The sequence below is a fragment of the Phyllostomus discolor genome, chromosome 2 (assembly GCF_004126475.2).
Source record: "Phyllostomus discolor isolate MPI-MPIP mPhyDis1 chromosome 2, mPhyDis1.pri.v3, whole genome shotgun sequence".
Taxonomy (NCBI): domain Eukaryota; kingdom Metazoa; phylum Chordata; class Mammalia; order Chiroptera; family Phyllostomidae; genus Phyllostomus; species Phyllostomus discolor.
In genome coordinates this window covers 153,420,477-153,440,473 of record NC_040904.2, presented here as the reverse complement: position 1 = coordinate 153,440,473, position 19,997 = coordinate 153,420,477, and the positions used below count along the sequence as shown (strand labels likewise).

Below are 19,997 nucleotides of genomic sequence, written 5' to 3'. Positions count from 1 at the left end.
ATAATCATCAGGCAGAATTAAATTTTAACATCTTAATTATGTGGGAATCTCCCACTCCCCACCCCCTTCCATTTCTTCCTGTTTTTCTTTAATCTTTATTGTATTTTTTCCATTACCATTTAGTCTCCTTACACCCCCCCTCCCTGCAGCAATCACCACACTGTTGTCCACGTCCATGAGTTCTTTTTCATTTTTGCTCAATAGCACTCTCTCTCCTCCAGAGATAATTCAACAGCCTCTTTTCAACCTATACCTGGCTTTAAATAACACTCACATGCAGGAAGTTCTTCTTTACATTTAACCCAAATCCCTTCTGCTACAGTTAAAACCCATTTCCTCAGTGGAGATTTGGAACAGCTGGTTCCCATTCTCTTTATGGCAACTCTTCTTAAAGATTCATAGGCTTAGAAAGGTCGTCCATACCAACTTCACCTATAGCTTCCTTTTCTTAAGTATTTTCCAAGAATATTTTCCTATACAGTTATCAATAACCAATTGCCTAGTCTGTGGAGAGTTGACTCATTGAGCAAATTTCTACAGCTGAAGAAAAACAATAACCCCTATCCAATTACTCAAGGGATTACCTGAGTTATTAAATACCTGTGCTTTTTCTAAAACACTTAGTTGGAAGTTTGGGACAGAACAAAAACTGAAACAAGAGCACAATGCTTGCTTATGTCTGAACAGGGAAGCATGTGGGAATGGCCAATCTTTGGCCAACTGCCTACAGCTCTGCTCAGGCACACCACCTCTCTATGTGAGCACAGTGAGGCATTTTAGAATTTTGACAAATAGCACCCAATGTTCGTCTCTCTCTCAAATTTGTAATTGTCTTCTCCCCATCACATATCTCAAACTGTTTCTTCTCTAAAGCATTAAAAAAAAAAATCCTGGAGCAATACAAAAGATCTTCATCTGACTTTTAGGAGCAAACAACATATGTTCTCAAACATCTGTGCTTTTCCCAAGCTATTTTTTTCCCCATTATTGTCAAGAGAAAAGAAGTTTAGTGGAATGTTTCTCCACAGAGGCACAAGTCTATAATACTCCCTGTTGATTACATATGAGACACAAAATATTAGTTTATTAAAAGCAGCTTCAACCACTGCTGTACAAAGCAGTTCTCCGATGGAATAGATTTATGAAGTAACAGCTGAAAGGTATGCAGATCACAAGATACATGACAAATGTACTTTATTACATGGATCAGAAATACCATATGTACTAGCAGTTACCCAACTAAGACTATTTAAAGGTTTTGCTGATATTGAAAACTATAAAGACACAATGTGAGAATGCGAAAGTGTTTCATAAGATAGTGCAATGACAAGATAAGTCATCGCTTTAGGAAATTAAATACATTCTGCATATTATAAGCTTAGTGTATTATAAAACTATGCCATTCTTTAAATCAAAATGCAGGGGACTTTACCCCATTCATTGTTTAAAGCAGATGTTTATAACGTTTTTCCAAAGTTTAAAGTGGAACTTAGTGGAATGAATACCAGACTTAACATTAACAAATTTAAGAAAGTTTCAAATTTTGTTATTTCCACAAAAAGATACTAAAGTCTGCAATCATGTTGTGCCGAAAGACTATACAGAGAGAGCAAAGCAAGCACAATACATGTCAGATGTGACAACTTCCTGCAAGGCATTTCTTGACTGCAAAGGACCTTAGCAGTTTTCAACCCAACCTCCATGTACAGTAGTCTCCCCTTATCTGAGGTTTCACTTTCTGCAGTTTAGTTACCTGTGGTTAACTGTGGTTTGAAAATATTAAATGGAAAATTCCAGAAATAAACAATTCACGCCATTCTGAGTAGTGTGATGAAACCTGAGCCGTCCAGCCTCCATCCTGCCAGAAACGGGAATCTCCCTTTGTCTTGGGCATCCACACCGTACACACAGTCCAGGAAGATATTTTGAGAGAGGCCACATTCACATAACTTATTACAGTATACACTTGAGCCTTGAACAATGCAGAAGTTAGGGGCACCAACCCCACCTCCCACACAGTAGAAAAACATTGTATAACTTTGACTCTCCAAAACCTTAAGTACAGTTGTTCTTTGGCATCTGAGGGGAATGGTTCCATGAGCCCCCTCCCCCTACAACCCCACAAATCTGCAATGCAGGACTCCTTTATATGGAATGGTGTAGAACAGCACATTCAGTTGGCCCTCCACATCCCTGGATCGCCAACTGCAGATCAAAAACAGTTTCCAATCTGTGGCTGGTTGAATCTGCAAATGCAAAACCCAGGGACAAGGAGGGCTGACTGTGTATTTATTGGAAAAAACCTGCCTGTAAGTGGACTGTCACAGGTTAGACCTGTGTTGTCCAAGGGTCAGCTGTACTGTTACAAAGTTTCTACTTTGTTATTAGTTGTTGTTAATCTCTTACTGTGCTTAGTGTATAAATTAAATTTACCATAGTTTAAGTATGTGCAGGGAAAAGCATAGTATGTATAGGGATCACTGCTATTTGCAGTTTCAGGTACCCACTAGGGATCTTGGACTGTATCCCCTGCAGGTAAGTGGGTATTGCTGTACAATATCTGAATCCATTCTGCTGCCTTCCAACCAGGTGGCTCTCCAGCCGTAGCTGAACAGGGCAGTGCTCCTAAGGCTGCCTGTTCCACCTCCCAACATCTTGATTAAGTTCTTCCTTAAGGTGAATCAGTCTCTGAAGCTTCCCATCACACACATTCATTCGGTCTACACTCCGGAGCAGTCGTGCTCACTAGTGAATGGTTGCATGAATTTGGGCAAGTTTACTTATCTCTTCAAAACTGTTTCCTCATCTGAAAAGAGGGATAATAAGAGTATTGATCCCACAGTACTGTTTTTTTTATTTTTATTTTAATTGTTGTTCAAGTAGTTTTCTGTTTTACTCCCCTCCCAGCCAACCCTCCCAGGCCTCCCCGCCTCCCTCCCCCCATTTCCACTCCCCCCTAGTTTTTGTCCATGTGTCTTTTATACTTGTTCCTGTCCACAGTACTGTTTTAAGGGTTAAATGAAATAACGTAGGTGAAGTGTTTAACACAGCATGCTTTCTCTAAATGTTGGTTATTATTATTAATCTACCAAATGAGTCTTATATGTCATCACATTCTGTTTTTCTCCTGCTCTAAAATAGGTGGAGAAGACCCTTGGCATTCAACTGTGGAAAATTTTGGGTCTTTTGTAGGCAGGCACAAATCTGGCCCCAGCTTTCCTGCTGCATGACGGGGCCCTGAGAACAGCAGGGGGCGCTGACCTGGCGTGAGTACTTAGCAGCTCCCACTCCCCTCCCTCAGTTCCTTGTAAAACTGGTATGCATCTGCTGCAATGGTATTTTTATAGGCTGGCAAATACAGGGGAAGAGAATTCCACTTTATGCCTAACATGATGCCAGGTGGCATCAAAAGTCAGTCACTTAAATAGTAAGCTTAGTCAACAGTCCAAACATCTGCATCTCAGTAGAAGTATTTATAAATTTGGCAATTCCTTGAAGTGTCTTTAGATTTCTCCCATTTATCTTACTTTGTGGCTAACACTTCACTAGTCTAAACCACATACCACTACCCCTTGCCATCATTATCCAGTCCATTTCGGATATTTAAATCAAGTCATCGTTAGCCAGTTTTCTTCTTCTCCAACTCCTAAAAATCATATCCCTGCTAAGACTCAAATTTTGAAAACATCCAAACTCTCTAATAAGTGAATATATTCTGCTACACATTTATGCTAGACAGCATGTGAACTAGTGGGAGAAAAAGGAACCTACATCAATGTGACATTTGAAAACAAAAAAAGAAGGGATCAAAATCATGATCTTATTCTACGTTAGAGTTTCAACTGCAGTTCCAATTTCTTCTCTGATTAGTAGCTTGGGCACTACTAATCTTGGAGTTCACCTTTGGGGTTGGATCAGCCCGTTCGAGGGGAGTGCTGCCTCAGGAACTACAGTCCTGTTTAGGCCCAGAGATTTGAGAAGGGGTCTATAAATCACTTCTCTGCTAAAATGTGCTCTGTATCTGATCCTAAGCTTGCATCATGGATTGAATCAATATAGGCACTCTCTCCTAAAACTACCTTTCTTTCTTAGCAAGTTTGCACCTTCTTTAGAGGCAGGATAGCATTGTAAGATTGTAGACTCTTACAATCAGGAGACTGTCTGTATTTGAGTCCCACTTCTCCCAGTTTTAACTGTATGGACTGTGTGCCTTAGTTTTCCCATGTGTAACAGAGATAATATTAAGTAGCCAACTCATTGGTTGCTGGGTGAGTTAATAACTTTAACTGAACAGTTTAGGATTAAATAACTTACACTAAGGCCTGACATATGAAGCAACTGATAAAATGAAGGCAATTTTAATTATCCTTAAATATTTTAATTTCTTAAAAAACAAACATAAAATGTTACATTCTATCCAGACTGTGACTTAGCCCACTCAGTCTAATTCCAAAAATGATTTGGCGCTTAGCTTGAGCTCCATCTGCTGGTTCTACAGCAATTCCCTGGAAACCATGAGTCAAATAGAAAGATGATTAACTTTCAAAAGAAGAAACTTTTACTCACTTAAAAGATAAAAGGACATTGCCATACTTCTTAATTTATAATCTTTAGGAATAAAGCAGCAACAGTGATCGTACCCCTGCACCCAATTTTGAATGCCCGTCTAAATGCCCTCCTTTGGAGGGGAATCTGGCCAGAAGTACAGCCCACCAACTCGGAGCAAGGCAATTGCCAGAGGCTACAGGACACTTAGAACATATTTCCCACAGTTTTTTGGGAAATAGTTCAGTTTTTTGATAGTGGTGTTCTGATTTTCAATTTTGTTAAATTAAATCCTGACTGGACAAACTTCACAACTGGACACATTTAAATGAACATACCTACATCATTATGAGGCCTTGGATGAAAGCTCAAAGCAACGACCATTGGAGTCCAGTTAGAGGTTTTCCGCAACAGAAAACATGTACATATCCTGGGCAGTGGCCTCTGACCTTAACTAAGGAAAATCCAGTTAAAAAATACTTGACAATGTTGCCAAAATATAAACAAACATTCAGCATGTAACATCGCTGATATAGACAATTCCCAATAGGGAAAAAAAGGTAAATAATTTAGTTAGTATACTTAGGCTTAGTGCCTAAATTAGATAACGTTAGCAACTTGACTTCATAAACATTACTTATTTTTTCCTCACAAACTCCATTTATTGTTCATAACTATACTAAGAGGCAAAAAAAGGCCATGAATGACATTTTCCAACTCACATCCATTTACTTCAAGAAAACTGCTTAAAAATTATCTACTAACTTTTCAGTGAACTAACCAGAGTAAACTGAGAAAAGTCTATTATTTAAAATAATTTTTAACATTTTACTGGCATTAAGTTTTATAGATTCAAAACTCCTAAAAGATTTGAGTCAGGTCCTATTTGTCTGTAAATTGTGTCCCAGCCTAGCAGTTTGGCACAAAATTTGTGTCCTGACGACCTTACTGTAACATCTCACTTTAACCTGGTTTTCCTCTGATGTAAACAGCCGCTTCTGAGCCGTTGCCCGTACGGGCAGACACCTTGTGTGGCTCCTGTGTCCCAGCACCTGGAAAAGTCTCTGGCACACAGCAGGGACTCAGAATAAATATCTGTTGTTCCAATGAATGTAAAGTGACAGTAAATATGATTACAGTGAAATTTCAGAGGAAATGTGAAGTTTAAAATACTTCACCAATATTTCCAATAGTGTAGTCTATTCCACTGAATTCAAACAAAGTTTCCTTAATCCAATACTAAGTAAACACTGTTTGTACATCTTCAAGTATGTAGCATTTTCCAAAATGATGTGACCATGAAATGTATTTTTTTACCAATCTGGGAAAACTGATTTTGAGAAATTTTGCATGTTAGGTTACATAATATAAAGACTGATAAACATCAAACCAGGCCCCAAGGTGTCTAATCTCCTTAAAAGATGGATCATACTAACTTGTGCATGTTAATATTCTATCTAAAGATTTAAAAGAAGAATCTGGTCATTACTACTAGAATACCTTAAGGACAAATGAAAGAAAAGATATTTAAAACCTAAACAAAATACCTTTTATTATAAATTATACAAAATCAAAACTCAAACAAGTACTACTTGTAAGATCCACTGACATTGTATTTTTAAATAACACTATATAGTTTTCTTTAAATCTGGGTTAGTATATCATTTATCTTTACTAATACCAAAAACAGCCACAACTACATTAATACTTGATAGAATTTTAATGTCTGATGGTAATCCTTACATACCAAACGGCATCCAATTAAAATATCTATGTATTTCATTCATCAAAGAAAATATTTTATTTAAGTTTCCAAGACAAATTTAAGGAGTTAAATTTAAGGAGTTATGTTGAGTTTGAACTGAAGAAAAAGGCCAGTTACAATATGGAAATGTAGTTTTCATCTGGTAGAAGTTGAAATCAGTGTATACATTCTAATCAAAGATCCGTCCTTTGTGCCATGTTTCACATTTTTAAAAGTCTACCAGGCCAATCCCTTAGCTGCCTTCGCTGCTTTTGCTTTTCTTTTCCCCTTCCCTTTTTCTCGCTTTGCCTTCAGCCTTTTTCGCTGCCTCTGGTTCATCCATATGGGGTACTGTCCGTGCTGATCTAGAAGACTCTTTTTGTTTCTCTTAATATCAGTCTCCATTTTCATGTCATCTGAATTTTAAAAAAAAAGGGAAAAACTATTAATACTCCTGAATGAAAAAACCACCCTGTAAAAAAGCATATTAATGCAACAAGAATATCAGAAATGAAAGTGGCCTGAAACTACAAAAGAAAAAAATCTCTTATTTGTGTATAGTACTTTGACTACACATTGAAAACCCCTGGCATAACCAAGATTGGAACAACAACAATTTAGAGGCAGAATAACACCCAGAACTGTCAGAAAATTTATCTGAATGGAAGTCGGACAGCCAAGAAGTTGAAGTAGACCCGTTCATCCAGACCGGTAAGAGGGGCGGAGACGAACAGCCGGGTGCAGGGTGCCGCGCACAGAACAAGGAGCATTGGGCGCATAAGGCAACCGGGAGCGCATAAGGCATCTGGGGCATGCAAGATCACAGCAGGTAGACGCTGAGTACACAAGCAGCAGCCAGCAGACCCAGTGAGGCAGCGATTGTGGAGCACGGCAGAGCATGCAACCCAGGATCCCAGGAAAGGGAATGAGGTCCCATGGAGGACGGAGCTACCACCACTGTTCCCTCTCGACCCCGCCCTCACATACAACGTCACAATCTAGCGACTGGGATGCCCGGCCCTGGTGAACACCTAAGGCTCCGCCCCTCACCATAACAGGAGCCACTGGTCCAAAAAAAAAAAAAAAAAGACAGACAGAGAGAGAGAGAGATGGCTCAAACAGAAGCACAAATCAGTGCCCCAGAACTCATCCTTTTGAGCGACTAAGAGATAGCTAACCTATCAGATGCACAGTTCAAAACACTGGTGATCAGGAAGCTCACAGAACTGGTTGATTTTGGTCACAAATTAGATGAACAAATGCAGGTTACCATAAAAGAAGTGAAGGAAAATGCACAGGGAACCAATAGTGATGGAAAGGAAACTGGGACTCAAAACAATACAGTGGACCAGAAGGAAGAAAGAAACAACCAAACAGGAGAGAATGGAGAAATAAGAATTCAAAAAAACGAGGAGAAGCTTAGGAACCTCCAGGACATCTTTAAATGTTCCAACATACGAATTATAGGGGTACCAGAAGGGGAAGAGGTAGAGCAACAGATTGAAAACGTATTTGAACAAATAATAAAGGAGAACTTCCCCATTCTGGCAAAGGAAATAGACTTCCAGGAAGTCCAGGAAGCTCAGAGAGTCCCGAAGGAGTTGAACCCAAGAAGAAACACACCAAAGCACATCATAATTACATTAACCAAGGTAAAAATGAAGGAGAGAATCCTAGAAGCAGCAACAGATAAGGGGACAATAACCTACAAAGGAGTTCTCATCAGACTGTCGGCTGATTTCTCAAAAGAGACCTTGCAGGCAAGAAGGGGCTGGAAAAAAGTATTCCAAGCCATGAAAGGCAAGGACCTATATTCCAGACTACTCTATCCAGCAAAGCTTTCATTTAGAATGGAAGGGCAGATAAAGTGCTTCTCAGATAAGGTCAAGTTAAAGGAGTTCATCATCACCAAACTCTTATTTTATGAAATGTTAAAGGGACTTATCTAAGATTAAAAAAAAAACATGTATAGTAAAAGGACAGCAAACTCACAATTATTAACAACCACGCCTAAAGCAAAAACAAGAAACTATGCAATCAACTAGAACAGGAACAGAACCACAAAAATGGAGACCACATGGAGAGTTAGCAAAGGGGAGTGGGAGGAGGAGAGAGGGGGAAAAGGTGCAGAGAATAACTAGCATAGATTGTAGGTAGGAAATAGACAAGGGGAGGGTAAGAATAGTATGAGAAATGTAGAAGCTGAAGAACTTATAAGTATGACACATGGACATGAACTAAAGGGGGGGGAAGTGGGTGGGAGAGGGTGTACAGGGTGGAGGGGAGTGAAGGGGGGAAATGAGACAACTGTAATAGCATAATCAATAAAATATATTAAAAAAAAAGAAAACCCCTTACGACACATTCAGTGAAAGACACAAACCATGAAAGACACAAAAAGTATTTGTGAGGAAAGAGACACCATATATTTAGCCACTAAGATACCTTCTAAAGAACGCTGTCATGGACGTCCTTCTTTGGAATAATAAAGGTTAAATAGGGACCATTTAAAATGTGTGATTTTTGAGTCACTGCATTAGGGATAAGTACATGGTTCTGAGCAAATGTGAATTACAATTCTTAAGTGAACTCTTGAGCTAAATAAGATAGTTGAGCCAATAAGAAATGTACCCACATTTCTAATGGACAGGTCTTACAAGTAAATGAGCTAATCAGGAATGAATGTCCACTTCTAATGGCGTGAACTTGGAAGAGGTGGAGTAGCAGAAAGTAGAGGCTTTATATGACAGAGATGGATGGAAAATAGAGAAGAACTGGATATATCCTACCACATTTTTCTATCCAGAAAACACAAAGAGATCCAGCTCTCCTAAAGACTCAGCTCTACTAACAATAGACGTGGCAGGAAGCTTAGTACAACCATGCTATGGCACATCCATCACCAATCTTATTTATTGTGAAGGACATGGCCAGAGTGTCCCTCCCTGGGAACTGACCAGGGTACAGAAGTTCTTCCATGACCTTTACCATCTGACATTATATTATTTCATTTATCTGGTTTATTTCTCTCTCCTCCAAAACAATGTAAATTCCACTAGAATGAAAGCCACTTCTCTGATATTCATCACTGCTTCCACAGTACCTGGAATAGTGGCTGGTATATATTAGCCATTCGATAACTCATTATTGAATGATAATTCTGGATGCTATTCTATGTTCTAGGGATATAGTGGTCCAAATATCCTCCTTGCTCTCATGAGGTTTACGATAGTCTGTTAAGGAGAATAACAAAGCAAACTTTGGCCTATGGTATGCAGTTTTTAAAAGAGTGGTTCTGTATCTCTCTGCACCAGAATCAGATTAAGCAGGACATGGTAGACTCTGGGAAGCACATGAAAGACAATGCAGTGTTTTAAGCACAATAATGATAAAATTTGATTTATATTCTAAAAAAGGTCACACTGCTTGATAAGCTGAAATGAATCAGAAGGGAACGAGAACTTAGAAGCAAAAAGGCTATGGTAGTTCAGCCAAGAGATAATGATTAGAGTGAAAGCATAAATGAGAAAAATGGATAGATTTCAGGTGTTTTTTGGAAATACTCAGGATGTGCTAATGGTTTAGATGTCAGAGATAAAGGAAAGAGGGATCAAAGGTAATTACAAGGTTTGTGGCTTAAGAAATTAAGTGGGTAGTTGAAAGAATAGAAGGGAAACATAAATTTGAGGGGAGAGATGAGGAGCCATGTTGAAAACAGGTAGATTACTAAATGTGGAGACCCTCCCAAACTCAGTTCCATCCCATTCAGTTCTTGAAATACTCCAAACAGGAGGGCAGCCAGACTACCCCCAGGCAGGGGATGACAGAAAAGACCTATAGGTTTTGAAAGAGATCTCCCACAACAAAGCTTTCCAGGGCCAATCCAATCATTCTGCAAGTCTAGCAAGTGATAAGCCCTACTTCACACCTGCTACCTCCCCACAAGTTTCCACCCAACAAACATTTCAGTGCATCACTTTTAGATATAAATAAGTACTGATCACCAGACATCGGAGAAAAGCCTCCAATAAGGAAGAGACAAAAATAAAGGAATGGAAGAAAGAAGGAGAACCCAAAAAGAAACATAAACAACACACAGAAAAGATCAAAATTTGTAAAAGAAACTGTAATTAATACCCTCAGTGATATCAGAGAAGGAATAGATCTATAAAGAATCTCAGACTACTAAAACAAAGAAAAAAATTTTAGAAATTAAAAATATGTAAAACCAAGTAACTCTACACAAGAACCAGATAATAAAGTTCAAAAAAATTTCAAAGTATAACAAAGGAAACAGGAGAGAAAATAAAATTAGAGGACAAATCCAAGAGACTTGGGAATGAATGGGCAACTAGTATGCAGAATATATAACTTTGAAACTACATATATATATTATTAAATATTAAACATGTTTTGATTAACCCACCGCAATAAAATCAGTTTAAAACTTGCAAAAAAAATTACAACTCAACAGCAAAATGACAAACGATCCAATTAAAAAAGGGGCAAAGAACTTGAATAGATCTTTCTCCAAATACACAAATGACCAATAAGCAATGAAAAGAAGCTCAACATCATTAGTCACTGGGGGAATGCAAATCAAAACCATGATATATCACTTCACACCTACTGGGATGGGGAAGGGAGGGAGGGAGGGAGGGAGGGAGGAAAGAAAGCCCGCCCATACTGGCTGGTGTGGATCAGTTGGTTGGAGTGTTGTCTCATAACCAAAAGATGTGGGTTCAAATCCCAGTGAGGGTATATGCCTAGGTTGTAGGTTTGTTTCCTAGTCAATACTTCTCTCTCGCATTCATGTATCTCTCCCTTCCTCTCCCTCTAAAAGCAATTTAAAAATTGTCCTCAAGTGAGGAGAAACAATAAACAAAAATTTAAAAAATGGAAAATAACAGTACTGGCAAGAATGTGAAAGAACTGGAACCCTTGTAGATAGCTGGTAGGAATGTGAAATGGTGTGACTGAGGAAAAAACAGTAATCACAGAAGTATCACATGACCCAGCAATTCCACGCATAATTATATATCCCAAAGAACTAAAAACAGATATACAAGCAAAAATTTGTGCAGAAATGTTCATAGTGGCACTATAAAAGAGCCAGAAGGTGGAAGCAACCTAAATGTCCACAAACAAATGAATGGAAAAAATAGAATGTGGTATATACATAAAATGGGCTAAAATTCAGCTTTAAAAAGAAAGTACCGATCCACGGTAGTATATAGATGTACCTCAAAAACATTATATTAAGTGAAAAAAATCAGACACAAAGGGTCACATATCATATAGTACCACTTATATGAAATATCCAGAATAGGTAAATCCAAAGGGACAGAAAGCATATAAGTGTCTGCCAGAGGCTGGGGAAGACAGAAAATAGAGATAGACTGCTTCATGTGTATAAAGTTTCCTTTTAGGATTATGAAAATGTCTTGGAAATAGAAGTGACAGTTGAACAACATCAATGTACTAAATGCTTCTCTCTTTGTCGATGTGACATTCCAGAATATATTTAAGCTGTTGCAAATGACTTAGCAGAAAAGAGATATTGCTAAGTAGGATGCATGAGCACAGCCCAAGAATGGAGAGGATTCAGAACACAGGTGGAGACACTGCCTTTGAGAGAGTATTAATGAAAGAGGGAAAACAGACTACACATTCAAATTCTTATAGACTTGGACAGTGGGAAGGTGAGGGTTTTTCTGTTGATTTTCCTACTTTTCAAAGTTGAAGTAAAAAGCTTTTTGTAATTTTCATTCATGGGGGTGATATGTGAAGAAAAAATAAGAAACCATCACTGTGAAGAATGGGAAAGGAAATTTCTAGGATTGGAAGGTTAAGGAATGCTACTTTTTTCCTTAATTATTAGACACCACATAAATATACTTATAAGACCCTAGGTATTGAGTACTTAATTTATTTTGCTGTCAAAGTGGTGTATTAACCATGTGAAAACCAGCGAGTCTTTCCCTGTATTGAAACTATTATATTCAGCCTCCAACTTTAGACTATGGTTAAAATATAGAGGTCCCTAAAATCTGTCTGTCAAAATCAAATACAAGGAAATGTTGATATTCAGGATAATGATACAAAGGCATAGGACTCTTAGAGAAGGAACTAGTTTTTGCAAGGGGTAAAATGAAGAAAGACCTACTTTTATCCTGCCTAGTCGTTTACAGAGTTGTGTACCTTCGAACAATAGCATCCAGGTTTGTCTACTCCTGAAGCACTGTCTACTTCCGAGACATTTAGGCTACTGTGTAAGCATCAAAGGCCCACTCGGCATATGAAAACATACCTGTTCACACAAACTGGCTATAAAATAGTTTAACACAAAATCTCTAGTAGCACTATAAGCCTTCAAAGAATCATGCGGGCATGTTGGGAGGTTTGTAAGGAAGCATGTGTGGGAATGAATCAAAGGCAAGGAAAAAAAAAGAAAGAAAAAAGTCACAAGAAACAATTTTTTTTAAAAGGAAGCACATAAACTCACCATTTTCATCTTTCACCACACACTGGGTTTTCGCTTCAGAATGTTTGGGCACCACCACAGTTGCTATCTCTTGAACATCTTTCATTAACACATCAGTGTCTACTTTAAGAATACTCTTTAGTCTGCTAAGTTCCTTTGGAGCATTCTTTTTCCTCTTTTCAGCACGCATCTTCCTTTTCCACTTACTCCGTAAGCTTTTAGCCATGTCTTATCTGGTAAGTCAACAAAGATACATATTCAAAAGCAAGTATTTACTATCAAAAAGGGACAAATGCTTGGAAAACCAGATTAAAAGATATCTCCACAAAACACGAACAAACAGAAGGTAAGACTCTTTATTGTTCATAATTTATGATGGCTTAATGTGCGACTTATGTGAGGATCAACATGGCTATACACAGCTGTTAAAGAATTAAGAACACCAGATCAAACTCCCATCAGTCACTAGCTATAAGAGAAGCCAATTCTGAAAGTTTCTGGAGTTTCCATACAAGGTGCAAAAATTTAATTTCCCCCCAAATCCTGATTTCACTCTACAGGACACCAACCTAAGTCATCATTATCCACCACCTCAAGTCAATTTAGCTATTTTAAACTTGACTGTTTCCACTCTTGCTTTCTCTCCATCCCTTATTCCCAGCCCCAAATCCTCCACAAGGTGGTTAGTGTGAGCTTTTAAAAACCTAGAGCACACGATTGCCTTTCTTTAATGACTCCTCACCTCCTATCAATATATTCAAGATCTACTAAGATATTTGAGAGTTGACCCCCACCTTCAACTATCTCACCACATGCTCCATCTCACCCCCAGGAACCAATTACATCGGAAAAAAGTCCAACTGGTGACAATGCTAGGAGAGCAGGGACGTGATGAGGGTTGGGAAGGGATTACAGGGATTAAACAGTTTAGAAGGAAACTTTTGAGTGATTTGTAACTTCATCTTAATTGTGTTGATGGATTTATGGTTGTGAAGTGTGTTAATTACACATCAATAACGCAATTATATATAAATCATTAAGACATGACTGGGAAGGGGTGGGGGGGAGTCCAAACTATGTCCACTTCAGTAACTTTACATTTGTTTCCCTGTGCCTGACAACTGATCTTTTCAAGCCTTGCTCCTTCGATAGGTCAGAAAGGCCTTCTCAGACCCTGTAAATTCCCCTCCTTTTATTCTCCATGCTTTCATTCTCTTCCTTCCTTTTCAACATGTACTACAGTCTGAAATTATTTATTTTCTGTCATCTCCGGTGGACTGTGAAATCCACTAGGTCTTTCGCCTTTAGATCTCCCAATACAGAGCTCTTTGGATATATACAGCAAAGGCTAAATAAAGATTTGTTGAATTAATGACTATTGAAGTAACATTTCTTTTTGGACGCCAGCAATAACAAACTCACTGTCTTCTCGTGTGCAACAACACAAGCCCTGGAAGCGGCGGGATTAGAAGCATTTCGCTAAGCAACCTTCAGGGTAGAAGTTCACCCGAGTGAGAAGACGAAGGGAGAACTTCAGTTCGCAGAGAGCACGGAGAAGCCCAAGGGTAGCCACCAAGGCCATGAGAGACCCTCGCCCTCACGAGAGGCTTGTCTCCCTGGGTCGGGCTCAAGCTTGTCCAGTGATGGACCAGGTTTCTCTACAACACAAGTTTCTACAGACAAGTTTCTCCACGAGAAGCTAGAAGCAGGCGCAAGACCCACGCCCCACTGGACACCAACTCACCTTAAAAATATCACCACCCACAGTCCACACTATCACGACAACCGGAAGTCTCCTCACTTCCGTCTTCCGGCCTGACACTCCTAATCTCTCCTGCCCCCCCCCCCGCGCGCATTGCATGCCGGGAGCCATTAGTCCCAGGAAGCCTAGAGGCGGGGTCTTCTGGAGTTCGGTGGTGAGCACGCTTCCTACCTTTGGAGCGTGTGCAGATTTTGGAGTCTGGCTCTTCCCAAACCGGTCGCTAAATTGAATTTGAAGAATGCGGAAGAGAATCCCAGCGGAGGTTGGGGGCCAGCCCTGCGGGCTTCCCCTTGAGGTTTTAACTCTAGGAGTGACTTTGGCCAGCTGACCCAGCCTGTCAGATAGGGAGCTCAGAGCGGACCTTTAGCGCTCACGTTCACACAAATCTAATGGATTTCCTTAGACCGAGAGGCCGAATTGAGATCGTCTTTATTGCACCCCTTAATTACGTTTTTCCATTTTGGGTGATGGTCTCATGAATCTGTGCGTCTGTCAAAACTTATCGAATTGTACACTTTAAGTATGTGCAATTTATTGTTATGTCAGTTATACTTCAAAGAAGAGATATATATAACCAAAACGAAAAAGCCTTGCCCATCCAAAAGACAAGTTCAAAGGGTAAAATGATCAAACTAATTTGGTTTAACCAATGTTTACCTGGCTAATTAGTAATGTATGCCATACAGTGCTAAACTTAGGATAGCTGTCTTAGGTGATGGTCACATTGGTCACAAACACCACCAGTGCTTTTAATTATTTTACATATGCTCCTAATATGTAACCAGACAGGTCTGTGATGTACTTTTGACTCCAACACTTCCTTGTGATATTGGTAATTAATGTCTCAGAGCCTGGATAATCCTTGTCTCTTGAAAGAACCTAATACAACCTAATTGATCCCTAGGTAGGTGACATGAACTCAGTTCTTCCTAGGGCTTTCTTTTTACATTACAATTCAAAGAACAATACTATTTGTCAGTGATGTTTTTTAGAGACTTACAACATGAAAAAAAAGTAAATGAATCATCTTTCATGATGGCCTAGTAAATTCCTGCCTGGTTGCTAATAGAGTTCTTATTAAGACAATTTGTGGGTACCTTTTTTCTGTAAATCCACGTCCTCTTGGAAACCTTGCATCATATGGAAATTAGTAAATTCAGAATGTACTGAATTTTTCTTGACAGCTGAAAAGAGCTATGTATATAAATGTATAGGTATATAAATGTATATACATATATACATATGTATATAAGAAAGCATTCCAGAGAGACCTACTTTCTTTAAATACATTAAATTCTTATAGAGCAAGTGAGTTTCTATTTTACAAGTTAACCATATATTAGAACTTAGCCACTTCTTCCAAAAATAAATGTTCACACTGCATTTTAAATTTGAGAAAGCTCACTTTTAACTAATCCAAATTGACTGCTCCTTGCTTAATATACCAGGCCAAGGCTTTTGAATAGACATTTGGCACCAGAAAAGAGGAAAAAAGACTTATGATAATGTGTTGGTGCCATAATTCAGCATTTACTAGTGCTTTAAAAAACTGAATCTTAGACTGCATTACTGAAAAAAAACACTTTAACCTAAGTTCCTCAGCAGTTTGTATAAAAGCTGTTCTAACAGAATAAATGGCCTTGGTATATTTAAAAAATCCTTAATTCATTCCCTCTGTCAAACATCTGGGTGTGTACTCTGTGACAGGCACTATGCTGGGTATACAAAGATGAAGGAAACCAAACCACAGTCTTCAGGAAACTTTAACCCCTAATGGAGGGACAAGGCTTAAGGACTAAACTGGACATTGCTTCTTTCTCCCTCGCAGAGCTGAATGGAGCCTGTGGGACTGGAAGCACAGTTGGGTACCTGACAAGAAGTAGGCTGCTTCTCCATTTAAATGGAATACTAACACTATGGACACCAGCCAGTGGGGCCCCTGCAGTCAGGGCTCTTCCATGGAAGCCCTGATCTGCATAATCACTGAATAAAAACCAGGAAGACTTCTGGGGTTCAGAGGGTGACTCCATGTTACCCAGGCCCTAGATGATGGGAACTTCAAGACAAAGCTCTACCAAGGGGTGTCCAATTTTTTGGCTTTTCTGGGCCACAATGGAAGAAGAGTTTTCTTAGGTCACACATTAATTACATTGCAAAACGTAATCACAAAAATATCTCATGTTTTAAATAAATTTACAATTTTGTGTTGGGCACATTCACAGCCATCCTGAGCCACATGCAGCCCCAGGGGCCACAGGTTGGACACTCCTACATGAAAAGAACAAGCAAAAAGAACCTAAATTCCTAGTGACTCCAAAAGGTCCACAGCTGGCTGCTGACAGCACTGATACCCAATGCATCAAGTGGATCAAAGCCAGGCTTGAGGCGAAATGAAGGCAGGTAGACAGGGTTCTTCCCCCATATTCCACTCAGTGAAAACAGTTCTCCAATACTGCTTTTTCCTAGTTTTCTTCCTATCTCTCTGGCTACCATTTTGTACCTTGCATCAGAGTTGCCTATCACTCTAAGTCCCTCTAATTACACTTTTTTTTAGTATGTCTGGAGTCTGCATAGTTTCACCTTCACTTGATGTAAAAAACTGAAGTTGTACACACTCTTTTATCCAGTAGTTCTGCTTACAGGTATGTTTCTTTCCTGGGCAAACTCTCTTATCAGAGCAGAACTGAGTATGATGGTAAAAAAGGAGGAACCATATAAAATTCAATGATAGAAGAATGTATGAATAACTATTGTTCATTTATAAAACATAATACTCTACACCAATGTTTTTTTTCTTTATTAACTTTATTGGTGTGCCACTAGTTAACAAACTTATACAGGTTTCAGGTACACAACTGTGCAACACATCATCTGTACACTGTGTTGTGTGTTCACTACTCCAAGTCTACACCAGGGGTTTCCAAACTTCTTCGTCTTTTGATCTCTTTACACTCTTAGAAATTACAACATTTGTCCCATCAAAAATTAAAATAATTTTTGAAAATTTGTCATTTTAGACAGATTAATTACAAGTTTACATTTTTATTTAAAAAACTGTATTACCAAAAAAAAAACTGTATTACCAAAACCAAAAAAAAAAAAAAATTTACTGAGAACAGTGGCACTGTTTTACATTTTTGAAGTGTCAAATCTGCTTTTGCTTATTTAGTATCTTTACTTCCAATTCAGTACATTCTACCTTTGAACTGAAAAAATTATTAATAATAGCAGCTGACATTAACTAACCTCTTAGTTTATATGCTATAACTATCTCATTTAATTCATGTATCAGCCAGTACAGTAAGTACTATTATACCCTTATAAAGATGATGCAAAAGACCTAAGTATGGAAGGATAAATAACTTGCCAAAGGCTACATCAGTTAATTGCACAGCAATGATTCTAATCTATATGCTCTTGCCCACTATGCTGTGTTGAACTTAAGTACAGCATTAATGCAATTATGTATTTAATGACTAATTAATTGATAATGATAGTCAAATTTACATCTAAAACTTGAAGCTAATTACATACTACTAAATTTTTTCTAAGTTTTTTTAATCCCCACTGGAGGATACGTTTATTGATTTTAGAGATAGAGGAAGGGTGGGGGATGGGGAGAGACAGAAAAGAAAGAAAAGGAGGAAGGAAGGAGGGAAAGGAGGGAGAAAAGAAGGAAGGGCACAGGGAAGGAGACAATGATCAGTTGCCTTTGTACATGCCCCAAGTGGGGACTAAACATGCAACCTTTTGGTGCATGGATGATGCTTCAACCAACTAAGCCACCTCAGCAGGGCTCCATATTGCTCTAATTTATTTCAACTTGACAGCTGAAAAAAAACCATGCTAGTGAGTGTTATGGGCTCCTCCCCCAATTCATATGATGAAGTATATCTTAGTCTATTAGGGCTGCCATAACAAAGTAGTAGAGAGTGGGTAATTTATAGGCAACAGAAATTTATTTCTCACAATCTGGAGGTAGGAAAGATCAAGATCAAGGTGCCGGCAGATCTGATCTCTGGTAAAGGCCCTCTTCCTGGTTCACAGACTACATGTCTTTTCACTGTAACCTCACATGGGAGAAGGGGTAAGAGATCTCTATAGAATCTCTTTTTTTACTAATTCCATTCATGAAAGCTCTACCTTCCTGACCTAATCACATCCCAAAGCTGTACCTCCTGAAACCATCACACTGGGCATTAGCTTTCAACATATGAATTTGTGGGACACAAACATTCAGATCAGACCACTGCAAAGTACTAACCCCTAGTATCTCACAATGTGACTGTACTTGGGAATGGGGTCCTACATAGTTAATTAAGGCAACAGGCAGTCACTGGGGGTCCCTAATCTAATGATGGTGTCCTTCTAAGAAGAAGAAATCTGGACACAGACAAGTACAGTGAGAAGACCATGTGAAGGCACAGGGAGAATATGACTATCTATCTATAAGCCAAGAGAGAGGCCTCAGAGAAACCAGCCCTGCCAACACTTTCATTTTGGACTTCCAGCCTTCAGAACAGAGAAAATAAATTTCTGATTAAGCCACCCAGTCTGTAGAACTTTGTTGGGGCAGCCCTAACAAACTAATACAGTGAGGGAATTTGCCAAAGTTTCACTGGCCCTTAGTTCACTGCTATAATTTTAAAATGAAACCTGTACTTAAGAAAATTAATAATGTCAAATTTGCCCTGGCTGGCGTAGCTCAGTGGATTGAGCGCGGGCTGGGAACCAAAGTGTCCCAGGTTCGATTCCCAGCCAGGGTACATTCCTGGGTTGCAGGCCAGAACCCCCAGCAACCGCACATTGATGTCTCTCTCTCTCTATCTCCCTCCCTTCCCTCTCTAAAAATAAATAAATAAAATCTTTAAAAAAATAATAATAATGTCAAATTTTATGTCAAAATATCTGACTTTCAAGCAGGATTCTAATTTTTAATATACTTTATAATGAAGTGTCATTAACATTTTTATATAACTAAATAACTCTTTTGAATTTATCTTTTATAATATTTCTTTTCTAAATAAGATTAAAATCTCCTTGTAAAAGGAGATTTATAATTTATATTGGTAAGGACACAAGTACTTTAAAATCAAAATCCAATCTACTGTTACTTAAAGGAAAAATTAGATGAAACCATTAGACAAAGATAAATTGATATTTGTAATCTAATCTCATGGAATTTTTTTTTTAAGATTTTATTTACTTATTTTTAGAGAGGGAAGGCAGGGAGAGAGAGAGAGAGAGAGAGAGAGAGAAACATCAATGTGCGGTTGCTGGGGGCCGTGGCCTGCAACCCAGGCATGTGCCCTGACTGGGAATTGAACCTGTGATGCTTTAGTTTGCAGCCTGCGCTCAATCCACTGAGCTACGCCAGCCAGGGCTCATTAAATTATTTTTGAATTTCAGATGAACAATGTATGTATGACAAATTCAGGATTGAAAACAATTTTTAAAGATTT

At 38.7% G+C, this 19,997-nt stretch overlaps 1 protein-coding gene and 1 long non-coding RNA gene across 4 annotated transcripts; both read right to left on the bottom strand.

Annotated features, from left to right (window-relative positions):
* Positions 1–573: 573 nt before the first annotated feature.
* LOC118499032 lies at positions 574–19,214 on the bottom strand. Its single transcript, XR_004901530.1, has 3 exons — positions 18,585–19,214; positions 13,064–13,068; positions 574–584 (listed from the first exon to the last, which is right to left on the bottom strand). It is a non-coding gene; the product is annotated as an uncharacterized LOC118499032 (long non-coding RNA).
* On the bottom strand, positions 6,075–14,621 carry LLPH (LLP homolog, long-term synaptic facilitation factor). Of its 3 annotated transcripts, none has more exons than XM_028532516.2 (3): positions 14,518–14,621; positions 12,795–13,006; positions 6,075–6,705 (listed from the first exon to the last, which is right to left on the bottom strand). In XM_028532516.2, the coding sequence occupies exons 2-3, from the start codon at positions 12,997–12,999 to the stop codon at positions 6,527–6,529; spliced, it is 384 nt and encodes a 127-aa protein (XP_028388317.1). In that variant the 5' UTR covers positions 13,000–13,006; positions 14,518–14,621; the 3' UTR covers positions 6,075–6,526. The 3 variants fall into 3 exon arrangements, with proteins under 3 accessions (XP_028388317.1, XP_035874608.1, XP_035874609.1); XM_036018715.1 differs by lacking the exon at positions 14,518–14,621 and adding an exon at positions 14,196–14,286; XM_036018716.1 differs by lacking the exon at positions 14,518–14,621 and adding an exon at positions 13,343–13,366.
* Positions 19,215–19,997: the final 783 nt, after the last annotated feature.

Coding starts and splice junctions, on each gene's coding strand:
- LLPH (XM_028532516.2), bottom strand. CDS start 12,999: ATGGCTAAAAGCTTACGGAGTAAGTGGAAAAGGAAGATGCGTGCTGAA. Junction 6,706..12,794: donor TGTGGTGAAAGATGAAAATG/GTGAGTTTATGT, acceptor TTTAAAATTCAG/ATGACATGAAAATGGAGACT.